The sequence below is a fragment of the Protopterus annectens genome, chromosome 7.part0, assembly GCF_019279795.1.
Source record: "Protopterus annectens isolate FY-2018-M chromosome 7.part0, PAN1.0, whole genome shotgun sequence".
Taxonomy (NCBI): domain Eukaryota; kingdom Metazoa; phylum Chordata; order Ceratodontiformes; family Protopteridae; genus Protopterus; species Protopterus annectens.
In genome coordinates this window covers 1,116,758,954-1,116,785,941 of record NC_056739.1, presented here as the reverse complement: position 1 = coordinate 1,116,785,941, position 26,988 = coordinate 1,116,758,954, and the positions used below count along the sequence as shown (strand labels likewise).

Below are 26,988 nucleotides of genomic sequence, written 5' to 3'. Positions count from 1 at the left end.
ATGTTCTATTTATAACAGGAGGACCTTAAGATAATCCATCATGCTGACAACACTCTTTCAAGTTTCTGCAAGTGGCAAAAGAAGATGAACATAAAAGAAGATTCTCACCCAACCCATCATGACGTGGCTGTTCTGCTTACAAGGTAGGTATGCAACTGAGTTTGGACTAATCATGGGCATGTGTTACTCAGCATTTAAATTAGTGAAGTATCATGACTTATATTTGACCACCTGTAAATAGCTCTAGGAATAAAACCTTTACCATATCTTTCTGATGCAGAACGCACCTCTGCAGCTGATCTCATTTGCAGTGTTTAGCAGTGTTTAGCCGTGCTTTACACATATCATTACTGATTTGTTGTAATGGACACAGCCAGCACAACATCATTCAGTGTCATAGCAGGCAGAAATACATGAAGCAGTTGTGCTAAAGAGAATCATAAAATGCCATAGGTCATAGAAATTTCAAATGAAATGCTATTAAAAGTATATATTTCATGTGGAAAAGCCTGCACCTCCATAACAGAGCTCATCTGTAGATTTACTGAATCTAAATTATGCTTTTTTTTTAATTAGAGAGCCCCTAGTACATATGGTGTCAAGATTCTGGTAGTCATTTCTTATCAGAGATGGACTCCTGTGCTTATATATTTACCCTGTTTTTGCAGCTTTGTTATTACTGTTGCAGACCTTACTATTTTTTGTACCGCACATGCTCTGCACAGTAGCACCCCTCCCATAACCCTTTCAGCCCATTTCCTGTTATTTTGGGAGGGGTGAGAGCCAGGCCCATTTATTCTACAGGTGGAGTGGGGCTTTAATGCCAGTTTGTTCCCAATCTGAAGTGAGAACCTCTTAAGCCTTTTTGTTACCTTGTGGACATAAAAATCAGGAGTATGGGACTAGGCTGGCCTACCAGTCATGTACACATCCCCTTCCTAACTCTCTCCCCTTGGTGGTCAGTGTTGACATAGAATATTTTAGTTTGGGTGGTACTAACAAATGCCTACCCATGCCATTCAAATTCCTACTCCAAGTAAGGTGGTGTAAGCCACACCAACAGAAAAAACTGCTACCTATAATCCCCCAAACTGTTGTTGGAGTCAGTGTTGCAATGGGTTGTAACTCTTCCCTCATCATAATGAATGAACTGATATCCTCACCGATCACTCTCACCCTCCCCTCCCCAGCAGTTCCTGGGTCCAAGTGGCTAATTAGACTTGGGACAGCTGGGCTACACTTAGGCCTTATTCCACTACACCACAAAGCTCAGCCAGTCTTAATGTGTTTTTGTATAGTTTCTTTGCCTTGCTTATAATATTTACCTGTATCTCGCCCACTTATTTTACTGGAAGCGTATTCCATCCTTCCTTCCACTACTACCTCTTTGTTAAAAAATAAAATCTTTATATTTACTTTGAACCATACCTTTCAACTTCTTTGCTCAAGGATTCTAGATGAAAGACCCAAATTATGGACAATTTGTTAATATTTATTTGTTTTTCATCAATTCTGACCGATTTTAGCCTCAGACCAGGTCAAGAACTGACCAGAAATGCTATATCGGCAAGAGTACAATGACATATTAAGTGACAGTAAAACAGCACAGTGTTACAGTGGTCCTTAGGATAAATCAAATGTATTAATTTCCAATATGTACAAAAGTTTCAAAATAATTAAAAAATTAGAGTATAATAAATTGGAGACATGAAAAGGAGTAAAGGGTCTTAGTGACTGAATTAGAGTGGAGAAGAAATAAATAGACTTAATTGATATGACCTGAGGTGTAACAGGCACATTTTACTTGCTTAATTAAATGTAAGTTTAGTACAGAACAGAACTCAGAATACAATGATAAGTCTTTAATTTCAGCTAAGAGGGGTTTCCATAGTTTTACCTGAGAATTGGGAACACAAGGTCAGAGATATGTAGTGTGGATTGTGGGATTTGTGTTTTAGGGCTCAAGTTTCATATGTTCTATGTGGGGGGGGTCTTATTAGCTTTGAGGTTAAAGGAGGGATTGTATGCTCTTGCAGTATTTTGAACATTTGAAATCCTAGGAGCAGGTCTGCTCTTTGTTTAACTGGGAGCCAGTTTGCCTCATTTCTTGGGTAGTGTTAATCAATTTACATATTTTGTTTTGTAGTATTTGAATAGTGGCACAGTTTTCAGTCAGGCTGCTGATATAAGAGGGAGGCTGAATTAGAGTTGAGGAGGAAGGATTCCTTCCCTATTGCAGATCTGGTGGAGTGTGAATGGAAAGGGAATATGCTATTGTGCCCAGAAAAGTAGGTGATTATTTTTTTATGTGTATTATCAAGATGTGTAGGTGTAAGTTGATTGAGGGGTCTAACCAGAGACTAAGATACTTGAAAGAGGCGATTGTATAAGAACCATGGAAGTAGGTTGTCATTACTGGGGGTACCGTCAACCTCTATTTGTTCTAGTAAAGGGATAATGTATTGGATGCAATCTGCTGCAAATAAGAGAGTTGGATACTGTGGGAGGGATGAGAGAGCATTTGTGGAGGTGTTGTACCACAACTGGGGAAGTTGTTAAAGTGTCTGTGGAAATCATTTGAAGACAAGCTGAAGGAAGGACTTCTAGAAGTGTGTGTGTGAGGCAAGTTATATGCTGTGAGATTACTGATTTATTTCCAAAATTTACTATTGCTGTATTTAAGAGAGCTTTGGAAGATTATCATGGAATGACTTTTGTGTCTTCTGATGACTTTTTTGACCAGGTTCCTTACATCTGTATGCTGATGCCTGTTTTTTGGTGTGGAATTAAATTTGCAGGTGTGCCAAGATTCATCACAGAGTCTGAGGAGGGATTTTAACTAACTTGTGGGGTTTGCAGTTAGAAAGTTTAGCATTTAAGGGAAAGTGTCTGTCTTGTTGAATGGAGAGAGTGCGTTTAAGAAGTTCAGCTGCTTTGTTAGGATATTTGGTGCCTAGAGTAGTGGTCCAGTCAAGGGAATTGAAGAGGAGGGAATTGAAGATGGATAGTTTTGTAATATTGACAGTAGACATAGAGCTGAAGGAGATTCATTTTCTTTTTGTTTTGAAACCTAGGTATGAAATGGAGAAACTGATGAGGTAGTGATTGCTAAATGAAGAAGAGGAAATTGTGATGTTGATGATTGTGATTGGGTTACTAGAGATGATACGATTGATGAGGGAGTATTTTTTGTCCAAAAAAGTCGGGTCCAGTAGGTTGCTTTCCTGTGTCATTTGTTCAGTGAGGTAGTTTAAGACCTCTAAATTAAAAGGCTTTAGCATGTTGATATTTATGTCACCTAGAATAATTATATTTTTCTTGTTTATGTAGAATAAAACTGACTGAGTTACATCTTTAAATTTCTATATATAGGAAGGGGGGGTGAGGTATGTAACAGTTAACTGGATATATGTAGCACTGGGTAAGACAATTTCTGATAGCAGCCATTTTGGTTGATATTACGATGTGGGTGAGACTTATAGTTTCACTTTTACATGGGATTTGTGTAACAGTAGGGTACTACCTCCTTTAGTATTGGCTGGTCTGCAGTGAAGAAAATTGTTATATCCAGGAAGAAGATGGTACAGAGAGGGATTATCTGGTCTCAGGCAAGTTTCAGAAACTGCTAGAATGTTTGAGTTGTGAAGAGTTATTTTAACATTAATTTGATCCATTTTGTTCGAAATTTTTTTGGGCACTGAGAAGGTGACAGGAGACACACTTGATATTACTTTGAAGGAGCAGTACCAGTTAGATAGGAAATAGCTTGTGTAAGTATTTGGGAAGCTTAATTTGGTGTTTGATTGGTAGGATGGGTGGGTGGTTGATATTTGAGTTTAATAATGAGTAAGTAGTGAGTGTTTTGACCAAATGAGAGGAAGATAACTGGAGGTGTATAGGAGTGCAGCCCTGAAATGCTGAAGTGAAGCGTCCGTAGGTTAGGTTGGGCCTGTAAGAGAAAGGTAGGAGAGGTGGCATGTGTTAGTGGATTGTAATGGCATAGGCTGGTAAGAGGGATGTTGGGGTTGAGGTGTGAGGCTGGATAGGAAGAAGAAGGTGACAAAGAGTTGGTGATGAATACAGATCAAAATAATGAGATTGTAAGGGATGGTGAGGTAAAAAGAAGTAAGATGTAGATCAACAGTGAGTGTTCGGCAAGTATGAATTTAAAGTGAATAGATAATATATGGGAGGTAAAGTAGTGTATGAGATAGTTAGTAAAATGGTGTGTTCAAAATGGGCAATGTGTGAAAAAAATGTTGAAATGGAGGAGAAATTATTGGAAAAGGAAAGGGAGAGAAACAAAAATGGAATGAGTCTATTTAAATGTCTGTAAGAAGTTATATGGGTAACTGTAAATTTATTTTTACTTGTGTTTGGTGTGTGTGTGTGTGTGTGTGTGTGTGTGTGTGTGTGTGTGTGTATACATTATATATATATATATATATATATATATATATATATATATATATATATATATATATATATATATATAATATTAAAATGTAGAAAATCAAAAAAATGTTATAAAGTAATCCAGAAATTATGTTGTATCTATACTATCGACCTGCTTTTAATTCCAACTGACCTCTCTCCAACGTCAGCATTCGATATTAAACAAAATAGCAGGAGGTGACGTCAGACACCCAAGCTATTTTGTTTAACGTCTTCTAAAACTTTTAATTTGCATTGCATTTAGTATTCACTGTTGTGAATTCGAACATTTATGGATCAGTATTATGAGAACTGGGAAACACGCATTTGACCTTCTCAGTTTCGTGTAAGTGCTGCCAATCCACATTTTGATAATAAACCTATATGTATATTTATGTATATATATATATATATATATATATATATGTATATATATATATGTTTAGATATGTGTATAATAGTAAGTGTATATATGTATGGGCCTAGAAAAGAGATGGTAAGTAGTTGTGTGTGTATAAAATGTGGATTTATAACTGTTAAGTTTGTGGAATTGGCTATAGTAGGAGTTAGCAGTTGTGTGAAAATGGAGGAGAGATTTTTAATGTGTATGTTTTTAAAGCTTGATTAAAATGTTTTAAATTGTGGTAGGATTTAAGAAGAATTTGGTGGTAGGAAGGGAACAAAGTGGACAGAGGTAATGCAGTAGCAGGAAACATTCACTTTGTGCTGAGACAGAGAATATGTTTCTGATCAACTTTAATGGAAGTAAAGGTAAAGGAAACACACTGTAAATCATGCACATTTGTATGTATGCACTAAAAATGCTTAGTTATGAGGTTGGGATGTACAGTCTCAATTCTAGCCCAAAAGTAATGATGACACAATGCCAGTAATTTAAATCATAGTTAAATAGGGTGGGGGAGAGGCAGTCACAGCTGTTTCCTTAGCCTGAACTGGCACAATAATGTTTACAAACAAGTAACAGAAAAATGGTGCATTCCTTGCTATGAAGCAATTTAACTTGAGCTGCAAAGTTAATTACAAATTAAGAATAGTCATTTACTGCAAACATAGCTCTTATATTTACTACGTTGCATGTCTTTACTCTAATTCTTGTAAAACCTTGATAGAACAATATGTTTTGTTTTAACATGCATTTTCTCAACAATAAAAAGTATGCAGTCTAATGTCTGGCTTTAACTGACTGCAATATTTAATAGTTTACCAGAAAAGCAAACTTTTATGAAAAACTAGGTTAAAATATGAGATAAAATCAGGGACATTCTGCACAATTCTGGACAGTTGAGATGCATGCTTTGAGCCTTTATTGGGGGTAATTTGCATTTTACCTACTGGGAATGCACAGGTTGGCCACGAGGGTTCAAACAAGTGATTTTGTATATATGAACTAACCATGAGTGGCTTTGTATATGTTAACGTATACGAGACACGGGGAAAGGAGGAGTGCACAGCAAGCAAATTGTAAGGACTAACTTCTCCATGGATCTGCAAAAAAATCATTCTTCATGGAGAAACATAATCACTTTATGTTAACGAAACAGATTAAAGAACATTACGAACAGACACAAAAGATAATAATGTAACAAACAGAAGGATATGTAATATTGCTCATATACAGTTTTAGTTTTTTGTATTTAGTACGACTAAGGTAATATAAAGCACTTTATGTTAATAAAAAAACACACTGAATAGACTCCATTGAGGCATTTGAGAAATATTGAGAAAGGGGTAATAAGAAATTAGTAGGCGATGGGAATATGACTTTAAATGTACATAAAAGGCATTCTTTTTGTTTTCTGCTATCAAAGAATTTTAATTTAATATTGCACAGTACTCACTCTATGTTTCTTTTACCCATAGCCATGCTTCCAGTACAGCTCTTTGATCTAATAATCTGAGTAGAAAGTGCAAATAGCAGATAAGCATGCTGAATGCTATGTCTAGAATTGTCCGCTGATGTTTCAGATCCCAGATCATGAGTTAATCATGCATAAGGTGCAGCAATGTGGGGAATTTGTCTACCGGCTATGGAATTTAATCTTTCTGTAAATCTGATTTGTTGAAAACGATGAGTAGTTGGTATGAGGCAGAGTTTAAGAATAGATTATGTGATCTCAATGAGAGGTTGGTAGACATTTCTGAGAGAAGATTAGTGAGTTGTGTAAGCTGTAATGAAAAAGTTTATGTTTACCGGTACCCACAATGAGGATATGCAATACATGTGATATAACCACAAGATCCCATAAGTTATACTCTGTCACTCTTATGCAAACACAGAGAAACCAGACAAAACTTGCTGAAAGCAGAAGGTGCAAATTTTCCATTGCACTTCTTTTCCTCTGAGAATTATTTTGCTATAGAACGTATTGGTTTACAGCTTGGGGATACCTGATGATGGAAAGAAAGATACATTCAGAGAGTAAAGAGAGAGTGAGAGCGCGTAGGAGAAGATGAGGTTGCAGAGTAAAATCAGTTTGCCTTTGCTGTGAATGTCACATTTAGAAAGTCTGGTGTCCTTCTCTTTCATTGATTCACAATGACATAATAAATTAACTTAAGCTGCATACATGCAACATACATCCTTCTTGCAAATTCTACTTGCAGATTGTAGGACTTTAAACAAGTCAGTTAGCAGATCACATTTCCCAGATTACTTTTGATGGTGTCATTTCTACCTACTGGGGTTGATCTTTTATTGACAAAGTAAAGCCCCCCCCCCGATAAATAAATAAATAAAACTATATTTCCATGTTTGCTATCTTCTTCAAGCTGTTTTCCCATTTGATATCCTCTTTGGAATATTTGTATGCATTTGTTATAAAAGTCACCAAAACATTCACCTGAAAAAGACTATCCTGTTGTAACTGAGGCTATACTGACTACTTATTCTTTCTTAACAGTAATGCAAGCGAGTAGCCTCTTGTCAGGCTTATCATAACTTTTATATTGAACACTGCCATTTGTGAATGTCTTCACATTTTCCAAAATGAGAAAAAGGGATGCTGCTGATGCGACCTTTTTCATACCACTTGTCCCTTTCCAAAAAAAAAAAAAAAACAGAATATGTTTTTCATGATATAATCTGACACTTTTTGGTCATCTTCTACTCAAACATCTGTTTCCTGTGCTACAGGAATGATTACTGTTTGATGTTTCCTGTTAAGCAGTTATGTACCTACAACACTACAAGTAAGAGAAACCCAGGAGACACATTTATTTAGTCTGGATTTGTTTCACTGTTTATACCGTAGAATAAATTTGGAAACCTACTTTTGAATAATTAATTGCATTTTAAGAACTACTGTCTTTTGCTTAAAATGAGGATGATACATGATTTTACATCACTTGTTTTTCACTGGTGCACTTTTAACAATTTTTTTATTAACACAAATTCTTTATACACATCAGTAAAATCATATGTGTATATGAAGAATAACAGATTGATTTTATATATATTATATCATGATCTTTTTATTATTTCAGGGTTCTTTATATTTAATTTATTAACAGAGAGTGTTTGCCTTAACAGAAGCATAGTAGATTTATTATTTAGTTGGGTCATGTTCCCAGGGCTTTTCTCACAGCTGATTTGCTATATATAGAGGTATTTTCCATTAGCTATAGGGTGTAGCAATGTTCATTTTACACACTTTATTTATACACTATAATCCTTTACCACAATGTCTTTACACCTGAAAAAAAGTATAGTTATTTTTGAGACTGTCTTTTTTACACAGTTGGTCATTATATTATTTTCGCTGCATAGCTGCTTTAATTTCCTTAATTATTGGTCTTGGAGCACTATGTTAGAATTCCTGTCTCAGTCTTGGATGCATTATTCACTTTCTGTTTGATTGCATTAATTGCTTGTCCACTGTAGAATCAATGCTTCACACATTAGGTTTGCCCAAGCTGCTGCCTTCTGGAAGTAGGGGCAGGGGAATATTTGACACATTTACTCCCCCCATGAGAAGAGCATTCTGTGTATATTGAAGTCCTCGTTGCACTGACAAACAATAATTATGATGACTCTCCTCTTTGCTCCACCACTGGAAAGACAGGGTTATGAAATCCACTATCAGATGGCTTATTGTAGTTTGGGGTAGGAAGGATTAGGAACTCTGCTCCATTCTTCTGTGATCCTGTACGCTGTTCTCTCTTGATACCACTCCTGAAAGATGTCCTTTATGCAACCTGGAAGCATTTGAATTCCACTACCCATGGTCGTAAGAAGGTTATTCCCAGTTATTAACTCCTGGTTATGTGAAGTGACCTTCTTTCTAAGGATTTCAAGGCAGAGTCCTTTTGTGATTTCTTCAGTCCTCAAGACCACAGCAAGCTTTAGAGAAAGGTATGCAAGAAGGTGTTATCTCTAGTACTTTCAAGTGCAGAAGTGAAACACCAAATGGATAAAGTACTTTCAAACCAAACAAATGAAGTACCAAAATAAAGATAGAAGGTACACCATGACAATTGAAGCAGACCAATAATATGAAACTCAGTTTATTATCACAAAGTAAGCGCTTTCGCATTCCCAAGAATGCTTCATCAGACTTTCAAATTGAATATATAAAAACACCATTTAAATACTAATTCTCATAAAAAAGCAGCCAATAAAAACACTGTAAAAATACCATGTAAATTTAAAGTGCCAATGCATATGTGTACCTGACATACATAACTTCATCTAAAAGGCACTTAAAAATGACTAATGCATACTAATACAAAAACACACACACACACACAGACATATATATATATATATATATATATATATATATATATATATATATATATATATACATACATACACACATACAGATATCTTGAATATAAAAACATATATTCAGATTCATGTACTGAATCAGAGGGGCTCAATGTTTCAAAGAAACCCTCACATTCAACCCATGTCCCCTGTTTGCCTGCAATCTAATGTTCCATTTCCCTTCATCTTTTTCAGTATAATTTCTTATATCTCCTAATCTCACCGTGGGATAGATTAACTCAAGAACTAAAAACTTAAAACTATGTGTGGTATCGTTATGAATTATATGTCTAGCTATTGCATTCCCTTCATTCTCTTTATTAATGGCATAAATATGCTCCCTAATTCTCTCTCTAAGTTCCTCAGCTAACTATTTCAGCTGTTAAAAGTGCCAGTCCTCCATTTTTGAAAAGGAACTTGAAAAGCTTTTAGAGAACTTTCACTCCGAGGTTCAAAAGTCTCTGAGAAAGACCCTTAGGGCATGTTTCAAAGTTGCCTTTTATGCAGTCTGTTGTTGACTGACTTAATCTAGGACAGCAGTCTCAGGAAAGTTCCTGCACTGTATGGCATGACTCAGGCTCTGTTTCTTCATAGCAGAGACAGGCAATTAAGGTTGACCATTCTAGAGAGAGAGAGAGACAGACAGAGACAGAGAGACAGAGAGAGAGAGAGACAACATCCCTGTGTAGATTCCTCAGTGTGTCGTTGAAGTCCTTGAAATGGGGAAAAAAGGCACTGAACACAGTAGAGGATCTCTATAGCATTCTTAGCTTTCTCCGCTTCTTTTGGGCCTACCCAGCAGGAAGAATAACGCCATAGCGATGAGAACGGCCTTACGCCTTATGCAGCACTGCCTCCCCATCTTTGCCTTCATAGTCCAAAGAAGCTGACACAACTGGCTCTGTCAGTGTAGTTCTGACTACTCTGCAGAGCTGCTCATGGGAGGCTGATTCTTCAGGTTTACTTCGGCTTGAAGAGGCATTACTTTTATGTGTTGTAGACATAGTCCTAGATATCTTTGAACTCTTGGATCTATCTTAGAAACAACTTTATCTTTGCTGAGCATATCCAGGATGTCATGCTTCATACTGTGACTCCCCAGAGAATCATTACTAGTGTTACAGCATGGCAGTGGGATGGTGTCACTGGATATGGTCAGTGTCCTTCTAGCATTGGGTCCGAATGAAGAGATGATGAAATCTGCAAGACTAGTGTTGCTGGAACTGAAGTCATCCTCAAGTCCTGGTTAGTACCTTCAAGTGGTGGCTCCTGTTTTCACAAAATCTCACCAAGATGACACTGATCCATAGACTGTGTTTTAGATAACATATATCATGGAAAGAGGTAGGTTAAAAAATAAATATAGACAACTGGATGCACAAGTCCCGGGATAAAAAAATGCCCAATCCTGGTGTGCACACTAGTCCCAGGACTGGAAATACATGGCAGTGTAGAATCCTCATAACATGGAAACATTCCTAAAATGGGGTGAGGCCAAGCTCAGGGGGATGATGGCCCCCCCCCCCTATTGTAGAAGGTAATAGTAGTCCACAAAAGTAAAAATAAAAATGGCAGGCCAAAAAAAGAACCATAAAGATGACAAGGTTATCTACTGAGGATAATAAATGAATTATATATATTGTTACTGTTATGCAAGAATTCCAGAATTTCCAGATAGAAGATATTTAAAAAGATTAGGAGAGAAATTAGAGGAAAGAAATGTACTTGCACATGAAAAACTGTCAAAAGGTTGAAATAAATATTTATGTTCATTAGTACAACAGATACATGAAAGCATTACATAGCTGAAGAAGCTTTGGGCCACCTGGAGAAAGGAATGACAAAGGAAGTGCAAAAATATAAAGAACAAAACCCTAAGATTTTTCAAAGGCGTAAAAAAGTAATATGGACATGGAAAAGAAAAAAAGATCTGATGTGGTGCAATATTTAATATAAGATATTTGAAGACAAATACAGGCAAAGGCACCCAGATATGGAAAATTTCACAATACAATACATTAGAACACAAAGGGGAAATGTGGAACAGAAGATTAGTAAGGAAGAAGTTAAATAAATAGAAGAGAAGTTATGGCATATCTGCTAAGTGAATGATTTAGTACAGAAGGTCTAACACAGGTTACGTCACAGTATGATGGAATAATGAGTCCCCAAATTAAGGAGAAACAGGTGGAATATTAAAGTATCTGATCACTGCCACATGATGATGCTCTAGAGCCTCCTGTAGAAGGCCAGTACAAAAGATCAGTTTGAGTCGCACAGCAAGGGAAGGAGCAGGAGATGGTGGAAACTGTGATGCAGGCAATGTGGAGTGACAGGCCAATGAGTTCTCATATGAAGGAGCAACGGATGATGCAGGATGCAGCTGAAGAGCATATATATTTATATATATATATATATATATCAGGAAGACATTTTGGAACTTTCTGAGGCATGTACACTGAAAACAGAGAGCAAAGAATGTCCCTCAGTTTAGAAGAAAATTATCTCGGCGAAGTGTTGCTTGAATTAGTAGAGATGGATAGATATATTAAGATTAATGACAGAAATAGCTTATACAGACTAAATAAAACCCAAAATGTTAGAAGTCTGATAATACAGATGAGCTCAGTAGTCAAGACTACTTACAGAAATTCATGTGATGTAACACAAGTAAACAGGATACATTACTGAGCAGCTTAACTAATGACAGATAAAGTCTTGCCACAAAATACTGAGTAATAAGGAAAAGGGAAGGGAAGAAATGAAATGCCATCATGGAAGCAGTAAACTGGGAAAACTATAAAACAAGACAAGATGTGACGCTGTTAAAAGAATACAGAAGAGGGAACAGATCAACAACATAATTAGAGAGAGAGAGACATGATAAAAGCAATGCACAGTATCAGAACAGACCATATGCTATTAAATGTGGACTAAAGATATCAGCAGAAGAAATGCAGATAAATGTGAAAGAAAAGAACAAAATAAGCAGTTCATTGATGGTTCAAAAACATTTTATAGAGAAAGATGCTGAATGGATAGAAAAATTAAAAGGAACAGTAAGAACTTCAAATATACAGGATATGAAATTGGATGAAGTAATGGCCAGAGAAATTTAAACAAAATTAAGCAAAGCTCCTAATTGGAAAATCCCAGGCCCAGATGCAGTACCTAATATCTGGGTGAAAGTATTCACATCTTTACACTGAAATTTAGCCCTCAGTAAGAACTACTTACATGTGCATCCCGAACAGACACCTACCTGGGTAACAACAGGAGAAACGGTACAACCTCTTAAGAGTGCACCTGTAAACCATCCTAAAAACTGTAGACCAATAACTTGACTTCCAATGATCTACAAACTATATACTGAAATTGATGCAGACAGAGTTTATGGTCATTTAGAAGAAAATTCAATCATGGCAATAGAGTAAAATGGTAACAAAAGCAAGTCATATGGAACGAAGGATCACCTGTTTAAAAAGGGGAAGAATTTAAGTATGGCATGTCTAGAGTACAAAAAAGCATTTGACAGCATCCCACATTCATGGATAAAAAGAGTGTTTACAGATATGTAAGATACACCCTACATGGATCAATTACATTACAATGACCATGAAACATTGGCAGACCACTTTTGTAATTAAGCTGTGACATTGGGCAAATTATCATCCCAGGGATAAAAATTCAAAGGAGGATATTCCAGGGTGATTCTTTGTCACAGCTGTTTTGTATCGCCGTTAACCCATTAAACTGTTTACTTAACAGCTCAGGTCTTGGTTACAACTTGGCTCCCAGAAAACATACTTGCTTAAAGATTTCTCATCGACTTTTGTGGATAACTTACAACTGCAGATGAGGAATTGAAAGCACAACTGTAAGTGGTTAAAACTTTCTCAGATGATATAAAAATGACATTTGCCCCAGGATTAAGTAAAGCCTACACTAAGTGTACACTACTCTGAGTGAACAGACAACACAGACATAACTCGCACCTTCTTCCTCCTAATTTTAGTTTTCCTACTGATATTCTTGCAGCTTTAGATATTGACAGGGATTCATAAATGTTACCGCAAAGTGTAGACTACATGAACGCTTACTGTAATCTTTCTGAGTGGCTAGAATGCCCAAAAATGTTCTTGAATACATATTCTTTACACCTAGTGCATATTGTGTACACCTAGTGTTCACTTAGTGTAGGCTTTATTGAATATGGGCCCTGGTCTTAATAAACATGCAAAAGCAACGTTTAAAGCAGGAAAGTTGCAGTACCAAGAAAATATAAATCTAGGACAGGAACGTGATATAAAGGAGAATGAGCAAGAAGGAGTGTATAAATATTTAGGAACTGATGAAAGACTGGCAATAAAACACAAACAAATGTGAATAGAACTAAGAAGACTGAAACTAATGTTGAAAACAGCCTTGACATCTAGGAATAAAATTCAAGCTATAAACAAGTTTGGTATTCCTGTTTTAGCTTACACTTTTCGTCTTATTGACTGGCACCAAGTGGTATTGTATCAACTGGACAGAAAACAAGAAAAATGCTGTATGCTTATCAAATGATATATAAAAATCAGTGTTTACCAGGATTATATGTTCCACACTCTGAAGGAGGTATGGGCCTCCTTGAAATTGATTACATGTATAGATCTGCAGTAATGGGACTGCATGCGTATCTGCTGACCCCATCAGATCCAAACATAGTGAAAGTTTTTCAGCATGAGGAGAAGAAGTCTAAGATGACCTCTCTGCATATTTTAGCAGAAGCATTCAAGTGGCAAGTAGGAATGGGAATCAAATCAGAAGTAGACAAAAAGACAGCAATAGAATGTAGCAAAAAAACAAAAAACAAAAGAAAGAATATAAGGAGAAGGATCATATGATAAGGAAAGAAATGCGGAAAAGCCATAAATATAGTGGTGAGTGTAGAGCTCTCCTGAAATGACCCAATGTTGATCAGGATTTGACGCAAGAATGATTAAGGAGAGGTGAATTAAAAACAAAGGATGAAAGGTTAATAATGGCAGCCCAAGATAGTGGACTGCGTACACATTTGTTTAAGTCCATTGAACATATGAGAGAAACAGATAAATATACTTTTTGTGAAAAATAATTGGAAACACTTGTGCATCTTGTTGTTGGGTGTGACATACTCATGACAAAGGACCTGTACACTGAAAGGGACAATAATGTGACAAGACTGTTGCACTGGGGGTTGTGCAAACACAACACTATGGAAGCAACTGAGAAGCATTGGAAACATGAACTGCAAAGCATTATAGAGAATGATGAAGTGTACATCATGTGGAATCAGTCATTACCTACAATTCAAAAAATAGATGCAAGAAAACCAGATATAATATTCCATGAAAAAAGGCAAAAGTAACATTGATCATTGAAATTGCTATGCATAGTGATTATAGTGTGTCATGTACTGAGAGACACAAAGTCATAAAATATCAAGGTTTGCAGACTGAAACAAGGGCAATGTAGGAGAAAGATACCCCAACAGTTCCATTAGCAGTAGGAGTAATGGGTCTAATAAAAAAAAAAAGAATTTGTGGTCGTATTTAGATATGCTACCAGTACGTGTAACTCCTGACAAATTGCAAAAGGAGTCAGTTCTGGGCACGCTGTTGATGTTTCATAGAGCATTTTTGGCTAACATCAAAGACTGAAACAATACTATTTTAATGAACTTTCATTATACTCTGACTTAAAAATGGGGTCAGTTCCCATCATGGTATTAGAAACCCAGAAAATGTAGAGAAATTAAAGAAAAGAAACCATATCACTTTCTAAGGTCCATATAGAGGGCACTTTTGGCTCACTCTGGGTGGTATTCATTTTCAGTATAAACTTTTCTTATTTGGTCTTTCCTCTAGGCTGATATTGTTTATGAAGCAGTTAATAGAGAAGGGACAATATTTTAGACTCCTAGGAAACCGTGTGGAGAAAGAGAGAGAGAGAGGATATCAGGGTGTTCCAGTACAGTACACTGCCAGACTTATGGCAGTGAGAAACATTTTTAGTTATGTCATACTTCACCATTCTACACACAGAATGTGCAATAATGTCTGTGCAGATGGGCACATGTGCATTCACACATGCATTTCTGCTGCTGAAGTTCCATCTGTACTTTTTATGTTGTTCTTTTTGGTCTAAATCCTCCAGTCTCCACTGGCTGTTCACAGGCTGGCATAACAACACACACCCTTATTCCCAGACAAGGAGAACTGGCAGCATCATCTGACTAAGGTTACTGGCTTCACAGACAGAGCCTCTTGCTCTGTACTAATGAGATGAAATGAGGGTATGACTTCTGGTTGTTTGTCTTTCGGCTTTTCCCGGTAAGGGGTCGCCACAGCGGAACTCTGGTCCGCTAATGATTGGCAGTAGATTTTTACGAAACGCCAAGGTGCCAGCTCGATGCCCAACCTTCAATGAAGGCACTTCTGGCAATTTGGTATTTTATGAAGAACTATATTATTTGTTAGCCAAGAAACTTTCCTCCAGTAAAAACAAAACATGTAGCTTTTAAAAGTGGTTCATCTTAAACATCTTGTACTTTCACCTTTCACTGAGTCCTTCTATATCTAGTTCTTACAGATGGATATGAACCAGATGTAATGGCACTTGCTCCAGAAAAGCCAGCAGGTTTAAGTGTAGGCTGAGAAGTATAATTACTTGGCCAAAAATCATCAGGCTGAACCAGTTGTAACTGAATTGGAATTTCATGAAGAGTTAGGTGTTACTACTCCATTACATTCACTATCAACACAGACATAAAACAGAGTTTTTGCTCTGGTTAAAAAAAATTGCTACTACTCTGGCTGTCACAGCTGTAAATTTATTCATACATGGTATAGTACCAGTTTTATATTTTTAACCAAACTGAAAATTTACCTAAACATATTGCAGAAGAGTCTGTTAGAGAATATATTTCCAAATGTATTTAAACTACAGACAAAGTTGATTTTCATGTTGTTAAATATGGTTAGACTACTGCCATTTCCTATTTTTGAGCTACTGCTACTTCTGAAACTGTCATTAAGAGGCATATGTAGTTAAGAAGCTAGACAGTTAATTCTTTACTTTACAAGGCCTTCACTTTTGGTTAACTTACAAATCTTGAAGGAAAAGGGTGAAATTGTAGAACATGAAACAAATATTTTGCACTCCTTTTCCTAAATGTGGCAGAAATTCCTCTTCAAAAAAGCTAACCATAGTAAATAATGTACACAAGAAATCTGAAACAAGAGGCAGCGTTAAAAGAAAAGACAGGCATGGAGGTCTAGGTTACAATGCAGCAAAAGCAGCAGCTCAGTATCGCCTCTCAGCAGGAAATATCTTACTCCTCAAAGATCTGTCGTCACTTGATAGTCTTTATATGGGTCACTGTTGCAGTAGAATTCATCTTTGAACAGTGCTGTTTTTGTCTTGACAGAGGGTAATTTGTTGCTATTCTGGGAATTCAAATTAATACTGGCCTAATATTAAGTTGCATTCTGATTGGATAATTCAGTTTTCTCTTTTTTTATAAACTGCTCAGCTTGTGAGCCTTTTTATTGAAGTATTGTGAGCTGTGCATCTGAGCTCTTCTTGTGTACTAGGATAATGGCCCTTTGGGCCTTTACAAGCCTAGCCATAAGATTACCCTGGCTTAGTGTCACCCGACTTTAGTTCCCAGTGCCTCTGTCAAGTAGAGCCACTGGAGTTATCCCTGGGATGAATTTTCTGTTTTCCATCCACTCATCAAGATTTCTGTTGAAGAGGGTCAGTAAGGTGCTCTGCTTGACAAGTATGGGAAGTCGATTCCATAGCATGGGCAGTCTCTCGGTTATGAACCTGTCCCTCCAGCATGTTCTATTAATTGTGGTAATGAGGTTGAGGTCTCTGGAGCATGTGGTGCGGAGGGATTGGGATTTCTTTAGATGTAGCATTTCTAACAGAACTGGGTCAGACATGGCTTTGTAAATCAAGCAGAGATCGCGTCTAAGTAGGCGATATGAGACAGAGAATAGTTGGAGTTTTTTGAGTCTGTCCATATAGGACAAGTTTTTAAGGCCTAGGATCCTCTTTGTAAAGTACTTTTGTGGCCTCTCCAGTTGTTGCAGGTGTCTAGAAAGGTACATGCCAAATGGGGCATTGTACTCGATGATTAGCCTAATGAGGCAAGAGTAGAGGGAAACAGTAACCTCTTTCTTCCTGGATGCAAAACCCTTAGTAATGAGATGTGCTGCATAGAATGACTTTCTGACCAAAGTGGCAATGTGGAGATCAAAAGAGAGATTGCTGTCAACCTGTGTTCCCAGATCTCTTATAACGCCTTCTGTGTTGGAGTACCATCAATGTGGTAATTCATGGGAATTGGGTTTTTCCCAAAGGGGATGATGATACATTTTTTGGCATTGAGTTTAAGGCCATGGTTCTGATACATTCGTTGGTCTCAGTTAGGACATTCTGTAGGATGCTTGGAGCTATACTTGACTCCTTGGAGCTGGACTTGACTCCTTTTGGCTTCCCCCTCAAATACCAGAGAATTGTGTTTAATTTTCACTTAAGATCTAAAAGTACATTTTTTTGCTGATGTCAGTGTGTACTCTAATTGGGTGCAACTTAGTTTGAGACTGTTTGAGGTCCATCTCAAAGAATATCTAGAGATTATCTTGTGAAAAAGGGTAATTTGCTGCCTTTTCAAGAATTCCACATTAGTTTGGATTTGTTAAAGGGAGATCCTGCCTACTCAGTTTAGGTAACCTTTTTGAAGTCACACAGGCTGTAGACATTCTGTTTGCATACCTTATTTTGATCTGACCAAAGAAGTTACTTATTATTCATATTATCCCCTATGCCTTAGAATAGATCCATAAATTGTGAGGTGGAAAGCTAACTGGCTGAAAGATAGAACCCACAAAGGTGACAGGTGTCTTCTTGGAAAGTATGAAAAAAATAGTGGTATGCATCAGGAATCATTACTGGGAGTCCTTCATTTCTGATCTCTAGACTGGAAATCAGAAGCTTTGGTTATTGTTTACATAGTTATGAAAACTGGGCTTTATAGCCACCTCTCCCTCTGATACTTATCCATTACAGTACAAACTAATCCTGATAAATAAGTGGTATATGAAAAAATGGCTAAAACTAAATGTGAAAAATAACATTTGGTAAACTCTTTCCCCTCATAGTACATTACAGTGCATCCAGTACCCTATGAGTGTCTATATCATAACACTGACAGCTTAGGTTGTCGAATCCTAAAACATAGACACCTAAGCATTGAAAGCAAACAATAGTGAATGGCCACATTATCAAATTCTTTCCTCGGAAAAGAATTTGGGTGGCCATCTGTAAACAAAATAAACAAACACACCCACACTCCCCCAACTAAATATACCAACTCCGAGATCACTCAACATTGGGGAAAGGGCAAATCCCAGATAACAGCCAAGTGAATTCTTTCCCAAGGAAAGAATTTAATGATGTGGCCATTTGCTATTGTAAGCGTTCAATGCTTAGGTGTCTATGATTAAGCATTCAACAACCTAAGCTGTCGACAATTCAATAGGAACCCATCTTGGAATCTAGGTTGATAATTCCCTCTCCTTTTGCAGCCATGTAGGAATGGTAGTCAAAAAATCCTTCTGTTTGGCATAACTTATATCTATAGGCATATTATGCAGGCCAAAGAAAATTCTCTCTCTGTATGCAGTCCAAATTAGCTCAATTATTAATTACAATGTTTCTTTCAGGATGTTCATTTCTGGATGTGTTAAGAAATTATTATTCGGTTTCTGCCTTATATAAGTGGTACATTTTGGATTATTTTCTGCTTAAACTCTGAGCTTTGGAATTTAAGTAAATCTTTATCTGCACTTTTTTCAAATAATACAGCATTTAAATTGATTTATTTGTGTTGCATTGAATACTATCTAGCTGGAAGTTGTGGCTCTGTTTTTTCAGTTAATGCTTGTTAGAATTCTTGAATAGCCAGTGATAAGTGGGGAATCTGCACTTTTTTTCAAATAATACAGCATTTAAATTGATTTATTTGTGTTGCATTGAATACTATCTAGCTGGAAGTTGTGGCTCTGTTTTTTTCAGTTAATGCCTGTTAGAATTCTTGAATAGCCAGTGATAAGTGGGGGTATCTGCAGTTTTTCAAATAATACAGCATTTAAATTGATTTATTTGTGTTGCATTGAATACTATCTAGCTGGAAGTTGTGGCTCTGTTTTTTCAGTTAGTTTCCCAGCCACCATCCCTGCTTTTGTTTTGGTGTTAATCTTGGTGGCTTTGAAACTGCCCGCCCCTCTTGTAAATTTGCATTTGGATACTCCTCCTGGGTCCATCTCATTTGCTCACTTGAAAAAAAAAATGCACTTTTTTCATCTGCCTTTACTGTATTTGTGTTTCTTCTTACTTTATTTTGCTTTTGCGTCATCTTAAAAATACTCAATTGTATTTATTACTGCTTGGTGTAACTATCATTCTAAGCCTTTTGGTTTAAGTACTTGGGCTTCAGACCAGTTGTTCTACATTAAGAAGGTTTGTGGTCTGCACTGTTGTGGCAGGACAGGTAGCTTACATCTTTCTAAGTTGGGAACTGCTGATTGAAGGCTCAGTGTCTGTTATTCTAAAAGTGTATTAGTTCTTGTTTAAGCACTTGGGCTTCAGGCCAGTTATTTTACATTAAGAAGGTTCGTGGTCTGCACTCTTGTGGGAGGAGAGGCTAGACTCTGCCCTTCTGAGCTGGGAATTTCTGCTTAAAGGCTTATAGTGCCTGCATATTTGAACTGTTTCTTACTTAAATTGGTGCACCTTGTTTGCTGTAGCATAGACTAGATCCAGGCCTGCTGAATCTAGCTTTGTTTGCATAACTTGAGCACTAATCCAGGCCTTCTTAAAAGTATTAATATGTATTTATTACTGCTTGGTATTAACCTGATTAAAGTGTAGCTATCATTCTAAACCTTTTTGTTTAAGCACTTGGGCTTCAGACCAGTTGTTTTACATTAAGAAGGTTTGTGGTCTGCACTGTTGTGGCAGGACAGGTAGCTTACATCCTTCTAAGTTGGGAACTGCTGCTTGAGTGCTCAGTGTCTGTTATTCTAAAAGTGTATTAGTTCTGGTTTAAGCACTTGGGCTTCAGGCCAGTTATTTTACATTAAGAAGGTTCTGGTCTGCACTCTTGTGGGAAGAGAGGCTGGACTCTGCCCTTCTGAGCTGAGAATTTCTGGTTAAAGGCTTATAGTGCCTGCATATTTGAACTGTTTCTTACTGAAATTAGTGTGCCTTGTTTGCTGTAGCATAGACTAGATGCAGGCCTGCTGAACCTAACTTTGTTTGTATAACTTGAGCACTAATCCAGGCCTTCTTTTTTGGAGAAGGTTCCCCTGCATCCCAGTGGCAGGAGTGTGCAGTTAGAACTTGTCTGATTGAAGACTAATGGAACAGGGCTCAGTTTTGAGATTTTTTTACTGGTTAATTGGGTAATTTGTTTAAAAGCCTTTTCTGATTGCTTGTAGCCATCTAAAGCTGTTTAAAGTGTATTTTTTACTGTTTGTAGTTGTTTAAAGCTGTTTAAAGTGTATTTTTTACTGTTTTTGCCTTATCTTTTAAAAAAAAAAATGTTTTCCTTGATGTTCATCATGTTACCCTGCTGCAGTCATCACACTTGGGTTATCCTGTCATCAGGCGGACCCGCAGTCGGCCGGAATTCCAAAGTCTTGGTCCGGCGTCGGTTGCTGTCGCTTCTTCCCTGACGTCAGTGCGCCAGGGGTATATATAATGCAACCAACGCCATTTTCTTCTGTCTTTCTTGCCGTGTGGTGCCCGAAGCAGAAGCAGTTCGCAAGTGCCGGTCGGCCGACTCCTGAGATTTTCGAAGTCGTATTTCAGATCCGAAGACTTCAATAAAGCTAAGTACTCCACTGGGGAAACTTTTCTTGCCTCAGACCGATGTCAGAAAAAGTTAACAATTGTATTTCTTGTGGGAAGCAAATACCTCATAAGGATTTTCAGTCTTACTGCATACTTTGCCTAGGCCCAGACCATGACGTCACTGGTTGTTGTTTTTGTGCTAGGTTTAATTAGCGTACTATTAAAAGACGCTTTGATTTCAAACGACACTACTTCGGTAGAAAATCTAACTACACTATGCCGTCGGAGCAACCGACTACCGGCGTGCACAAAAAATGCAAGGATAAGGACAGGCAGCCTAGACCCAAGCCAGACTCTGAGGCCTTGGCTGGTCCGGTCTCCGGTTCACCGGTCTTCAGTGAGGCTCTGACGCGGCCCCTGACTACCGCAGATCTGGAACCCAAGACCGCTTTGGAACTTTTGGCGGAAAGTGCTAGGCCGACGCAGCCATTTTGTTTAGCCCCTACCGATGACACTGCTGAAAAAGATGTCGGTGCTGCAGAAACACCTCCAGTTTCTGAAGGCGTTTTCAGACCGACGACGCTCACCATAAAAACGTATCCTAAGACTAAGACTCCTATTAAACCTAGAAAGACTGCACTTCAGTCTCCAGTTCAAGGCCCCATGCCTAAGAAACAGATGCTCAAAATGGCTGAAGATTTGATCTCTTTAATCAGAGGTTCTCAACCCCCACCCGACAAAAAGCCTAGACAAGAGGAAGAATATGCCTCCTCTGAACAAGTGTCTATTTCCTCAGGCTCCTCTGAGGACCAAGATTACTCTTTCTCCCCTTATGAAGATTCTGATGTTGAGGATTCTATTTCCTCAGCTTCCCCTCCTGAAGAATACTCCTTTGGGGAAACTTTACACACTATGAGGGAGCATTTTCACTGGGAAGGTCAGGACTACTCTGACTCAAAGAAAAGGCTCAGAGAGTTTCTTTTACTCCCCCAGCATAGACCACTTGCCACTCCCCCAGTTTTAGACATTGTGGATGATGTTTACTTAGAATCCAGTTTGAACCCAGATTCCCTGCCTCCAGCTCCGGCCAAACCTGACAGATACTATAGAATGCCTGATTCCCACAAATTTCTTTATAAAAGCCCTGTTGCTGATCCAGAGACTATCTCCCAGGGTCCCAAAGGGGCTAAGGCTTCTATGGCAAAAAATCCTGTACCCTCTGAAAGGGACTCCAGAGCACTAGACAGGTGGGGGATAAAGGTTTACACCTCAGCAACTCTAGCTATGAGGGCACTAAATTGCCAATTTCACATGCTAAAATATCAGCAATTTCTAATGTCTCAGTTAAAACAAAAAATGAGCACACTCCCTCAACAGTCTGAATTGAAAGAAATGCAGGATCTGTTGCATGCAACTGAACAGGTGGGCAAACATACTTTACAATGTGGGTTTGATTCCTTGGAGGCTTCCTGCAGAGCAGCTGTCACTGGGTCTGTTATACGTAAGCATGCTTGGTTAAAGGAACAAACTCTGCCTGATCATGTTAAAGCAAAGCTTCTAGATGCTCCATTACAGCAGGATGTTCTTTTTGGAGTTAGAGCAGAAGAAGTCTTAAAGAAAATGGAGGATAAGGCAAAATCTATGCAGACAGTCAAAGATTTCCTACAGGTACAGCTCCCTCGCTTCAGCAGAAATTGGCCAACAAAAAATTGGTCCTTTCCAGCTACTGACAGACCACAGAGGGGTAAATACAGACGTCCAAGAGGTAGAGGACAACCACAAGCCCAGTACAAACCTCGACAATGGGGCACTGAAACGCAGAAGGGAGGAGAAGATAGGTCCCAAACTACCAGAAGGCAAACTCAATGACTTGCACCTGATCTGGCCAAGCAACACTCTCTTGGCAGCCCCCTTGGGAGGAAAACTCGCACTTTTTTCAGACAAGTGGCACATTGTCACAAAGGACAAATGGGCCCTAGACATAATTTCACGAGGATACAGATTCCATTTTCACACCTTGCCAATGAAAAGAGGAATGTCAAACCTGCCACAAAATCAATGAGCAGAGGCACAAAAACAAATTACAGCTCTCATGGACATGAGAGCCATTCAACTGGTACCTACTTGAGAGCAAGGCCAAGGATTTTACTCAAGACTCTTTCTAGTACCCAGAAAGGACAATGCCTGGAGACCAATTCTGGACCTTTCAATTCTAAACACCTTCTTATAAGTACCCAAATTCAAGATGCTAACTCTACAGCAGCTTCTTCCCATGTTGGGCAAGAAAGCATGGCTAGTAACATTGGACCTCAAGGAGGCATACCTTCATGTCCCTATCAGACAAAGTTGCAGAAGATACCTCCATTTCATTGCAGGTTCAACCCATTACCAATTCTCTGCACTGCCCTTTGGCTTATCTACTGTGCCCAGGGTCTTCACAAAATGCCTGGCACCAGTAATTGCATACTGCAGACAAAGAGGAATTCAAATATACCCATACCTGGACGACTGCCTCATCCAAGCAGAAAGCAAGGATATCCTCTTACAACATCTGGCTTTTGTAAAACATCTTCTAAGTTGCCTGGGGTACACAGTAAATGAAAATAAATCAAAACTAGTACCCTCACAAAATATGACATTCCTGGGTGCCAGCTTGAATACAATGGCCCAGAAGGCTTATCTGACGCCAGACAAACAACTACAACTGACTCAATATTTCAGAATAATGGCAACAAAGACCCAACTACCTGCAAGAAAAATTCTGCAGGCCTTGGGCTTCATGGCATCTTGCATACTACTAATACCATTTTCAAAGCTGCATATGAGGAAAATACAGTGGTACCTAAAAAGCGTATGGTCTCAACACAGCCACGGCTTGGACACAATGATATCTCTCATTCCCTGCCTAAAACAGGAGTTTCTATGGTGGTCACAGGCATGTCACCTCAACAAGGGTCAGCCTTTCACCTTGCCCCCAGCCAGGCAAACTATAACAACAGATGCATCGGATTACGCATGGGGGCACACATGGCAGGACAGTGCATTCAAGGAGTATGGACTGCAGATCAAAGAAATCTGCACATCAATCAAAAAGAGATGCTAGCTGTACAGAATGCTCTGACAGCCTTCAAGAATCTATTACATCCAGGACAAATTACAATAAGGACGGACAACACCACAGTAATGTGGTACATAAACAAACAAGGGGGTACACACTCCTACCCTCTATGCAGACAAACAATGACCTTGTGGAACACAGCTCTGGCTTATCAAGTTCAGTTACAAGCTCAATTCCTGCCAGGAAAAAAGAACACATTGGCAGACGTCCTCAGCAGAAACATCATGGATCCACAAGTATTTCAATGATAACTCAACAATGGGGCTTTCCAGACATAGACCTGTTTGACAGTCCTCAAAACTATCAAATAGCAAAATTTTGTACAAGGACACTTCACCATCAAGCTTGGAAAGTGGATGCACTCTCATTCAGTTGGAAAAACCTGACAGTATATGCCTTCCCTCCATTGCCTCTCCTCACAAATGTGCTTCTGAAAGTCAGAAAAGAGAGACCACGTCTGATACTCATAGCCCCAGACTGGCCACGCTAGCACTGTTACCCACTATTGAGGAATATGGCCCAGGGCCCACCTTGGATTTTACCACAAATTGCCCATTTGCTCACACAGCAAAACAATCAGATTCTTCACAGCCAGCTCAAAACCTTAAATCTGGCTGCATGGCAGATCACCTAAGCATCCAGCCAGCTTCTCTTTCCCAAGCAGTTATGGATGTTATTCTGGAAGCCAGGAGGCTCAGCACCAGGAAGGCCTATTTGGACAAATGGAAAAGGTTTTGTGCCTGGAACCAAGCTAAAGGCCAAAACACACTTCAGCCTCACATGCCTCAGATTCTACAGTATTTAACTGAGATGTTGCACAAAGGACTTTCTTTTTCATCCATTAAAATCCATGCATCAGCTATTTCAGCCCACTACAACACAGAACCACCCTTATTTTCGCATCCACTTCTAAGGCAGTTCCTCAGAGGGGCAAAAAACATTAGGCCCCCCAGGAGAGCACCTACGCCAACATGGGACCTCAATTTTGTTCTGGAAAAACTTATGCTACCTCCCTTTGAACCAGCTTTCTCTGCAGATCTACAGTTCCTATCATGGAAGACTGCCCTGCTGCTAGCAATAACTTTAGCTAGAAGAGTCTCAGAGCTGCAGGCACTAATGGCAGTGGAACCTTTCCTCATTTTCCATCAAGACAGAGTTTCTCTATGAACTAATCCTTCCTTCATGCCTAAGGTGGTTTCCAGTGTGGCTTTAAATCAAACCATTCACTTACCCACCTTCTTCCCAAATCCACAGAACAAAGGAGAAAGACTCCTGCATTCCTTGGACATTCACAGGCAACTTCGTTACTACTTGGACAAAAGTAAGGCTTTCAGAAAATCTGACCAGCTCTTTGTATCCTATGCTACAGCTTCACAAGGGAAGGCTATATCAAAACAAATCATTTCCAAATGGATAGGACATTGCATTCATTTTTGCTATACCCATCATGGGAAACCAGTTCCTGCTACCACTTTACCCTAAGACTAGGGCTGGCTTCACCACTGCAGATCTGCAGGGCCTTCTGGCCTCCTCTAACCCTCTATAACTCCTCCACCCATCCTTAGCTTTGGGATTCTACCCAAGTGTGATGACTGCAGCAGGGTAACACGATGAACATAGTACAGTTTTGTACCTAATGTAGATGTTCGAGTGTACACCCTGCTGCAGTCCAGGTTACCCTCCCTCCATCCCCTCTGATCTAACTGGCTAAATCTCTACAATACCTTCCTGATGTATTTGCTTATAGCTAGAGGGATTTTGTGTTTCTGCAAAAATGACTTAATTTGGTACTAATTACTGACCACCTTTTTGGGGGCACCTGACATCTGGGGCAAGAAAAACTGAAGAAAATGGCGTCGGTTGCATTATATATACCCCTGTCGCACTGATGTCAGGGAAGAAGTGACAGCAACTGATGCGGGACCAAGACTTTGGAATTCCGGCCGACTGCGGGACTGCCTGACGACAGGATAACCCAAGTGTGATGACTGCAGCAGGGTGTACACTTGAACATCTACATTTATGGTAGGTACAAAACTGTACTTTTCCCACCTTTCTAAGCTAGTATAGTCCAGTTTTCAGGCTAGTGCTGAATTCAGGGCTGTGTTGCAATTTTCTGAGTTGCCCATACCTTACTTGGATAGAGGAAGGTTTCTCTGTTCACCTGTGAGAGAGGGAGCTTTGAGCAGTCATCTGTCTCTGGAGGAGTGGTTCCAGCCCAGAAGTTAGTAGTTTATAGGCCATTTTGGGCTAATTTCTATCTCTTTCATTTCCCTGCTGTAAAAAACATGTTTGCATGGTTTTGCACGTCCGGGCAACGCCAGTTAGCTAGGGCTAAATATATCCCAGCTCCACCAAGTCTCCTCTTCAGTTTTTCCCTTGAAAGTAGTCTAACTCTCAACCTAAGCACTTAAAAAGCATCCTATAGTCCAGCACTTGCTCAGACCTAACAACAAGCACTAATATACCCCGAAACTTGATTGCCCAGTAGGGCAAGGCTCATTATTCACCCCTCACCAACCAAGCGACTAAGCAGCTCACCCTACTATTCAGGCATGACCAAAGGGCAATTTCAGGTATACTCTCCAGACCAGCTGGGGAACCTGGGTATCCTGAGCAATGTTACAACTGCCTCATGTACACAGACAACCCTCTCCTCCTACCACAAAACATTAACGTATGCGAGAGATGCAATTATATAGCTAAATTGGAGGCTAAGCTCTCTCCACCCAAGACTGGAACAGGCAGTCATGAGGAGAAG

General features: G+C 38.8%; 1 protein-coding gene across 1 annotated transcript in view; it reads left to right on the top strand.

Moving 5' to 3' along the window:
- The window catches only part of LOC122806893 (A disintegrin and metalloproteinase with thrombospondin motifs 7-like), a 2,879,604-nt gene that overhangs the window by 740,164 nt on the left and 2,112,452 nt on the right, over positions 1-26,988 (top strand). The window contains exon 6 of the mRNA XM_044077696.1: positions 19-143. Within this exon, the coding sequence (XP_043933631.1) occupies positions 19-143 (125 nt within the window). The remainder of the gene's footprint in view (positions 1-18; positions 144-26,988) is intronic.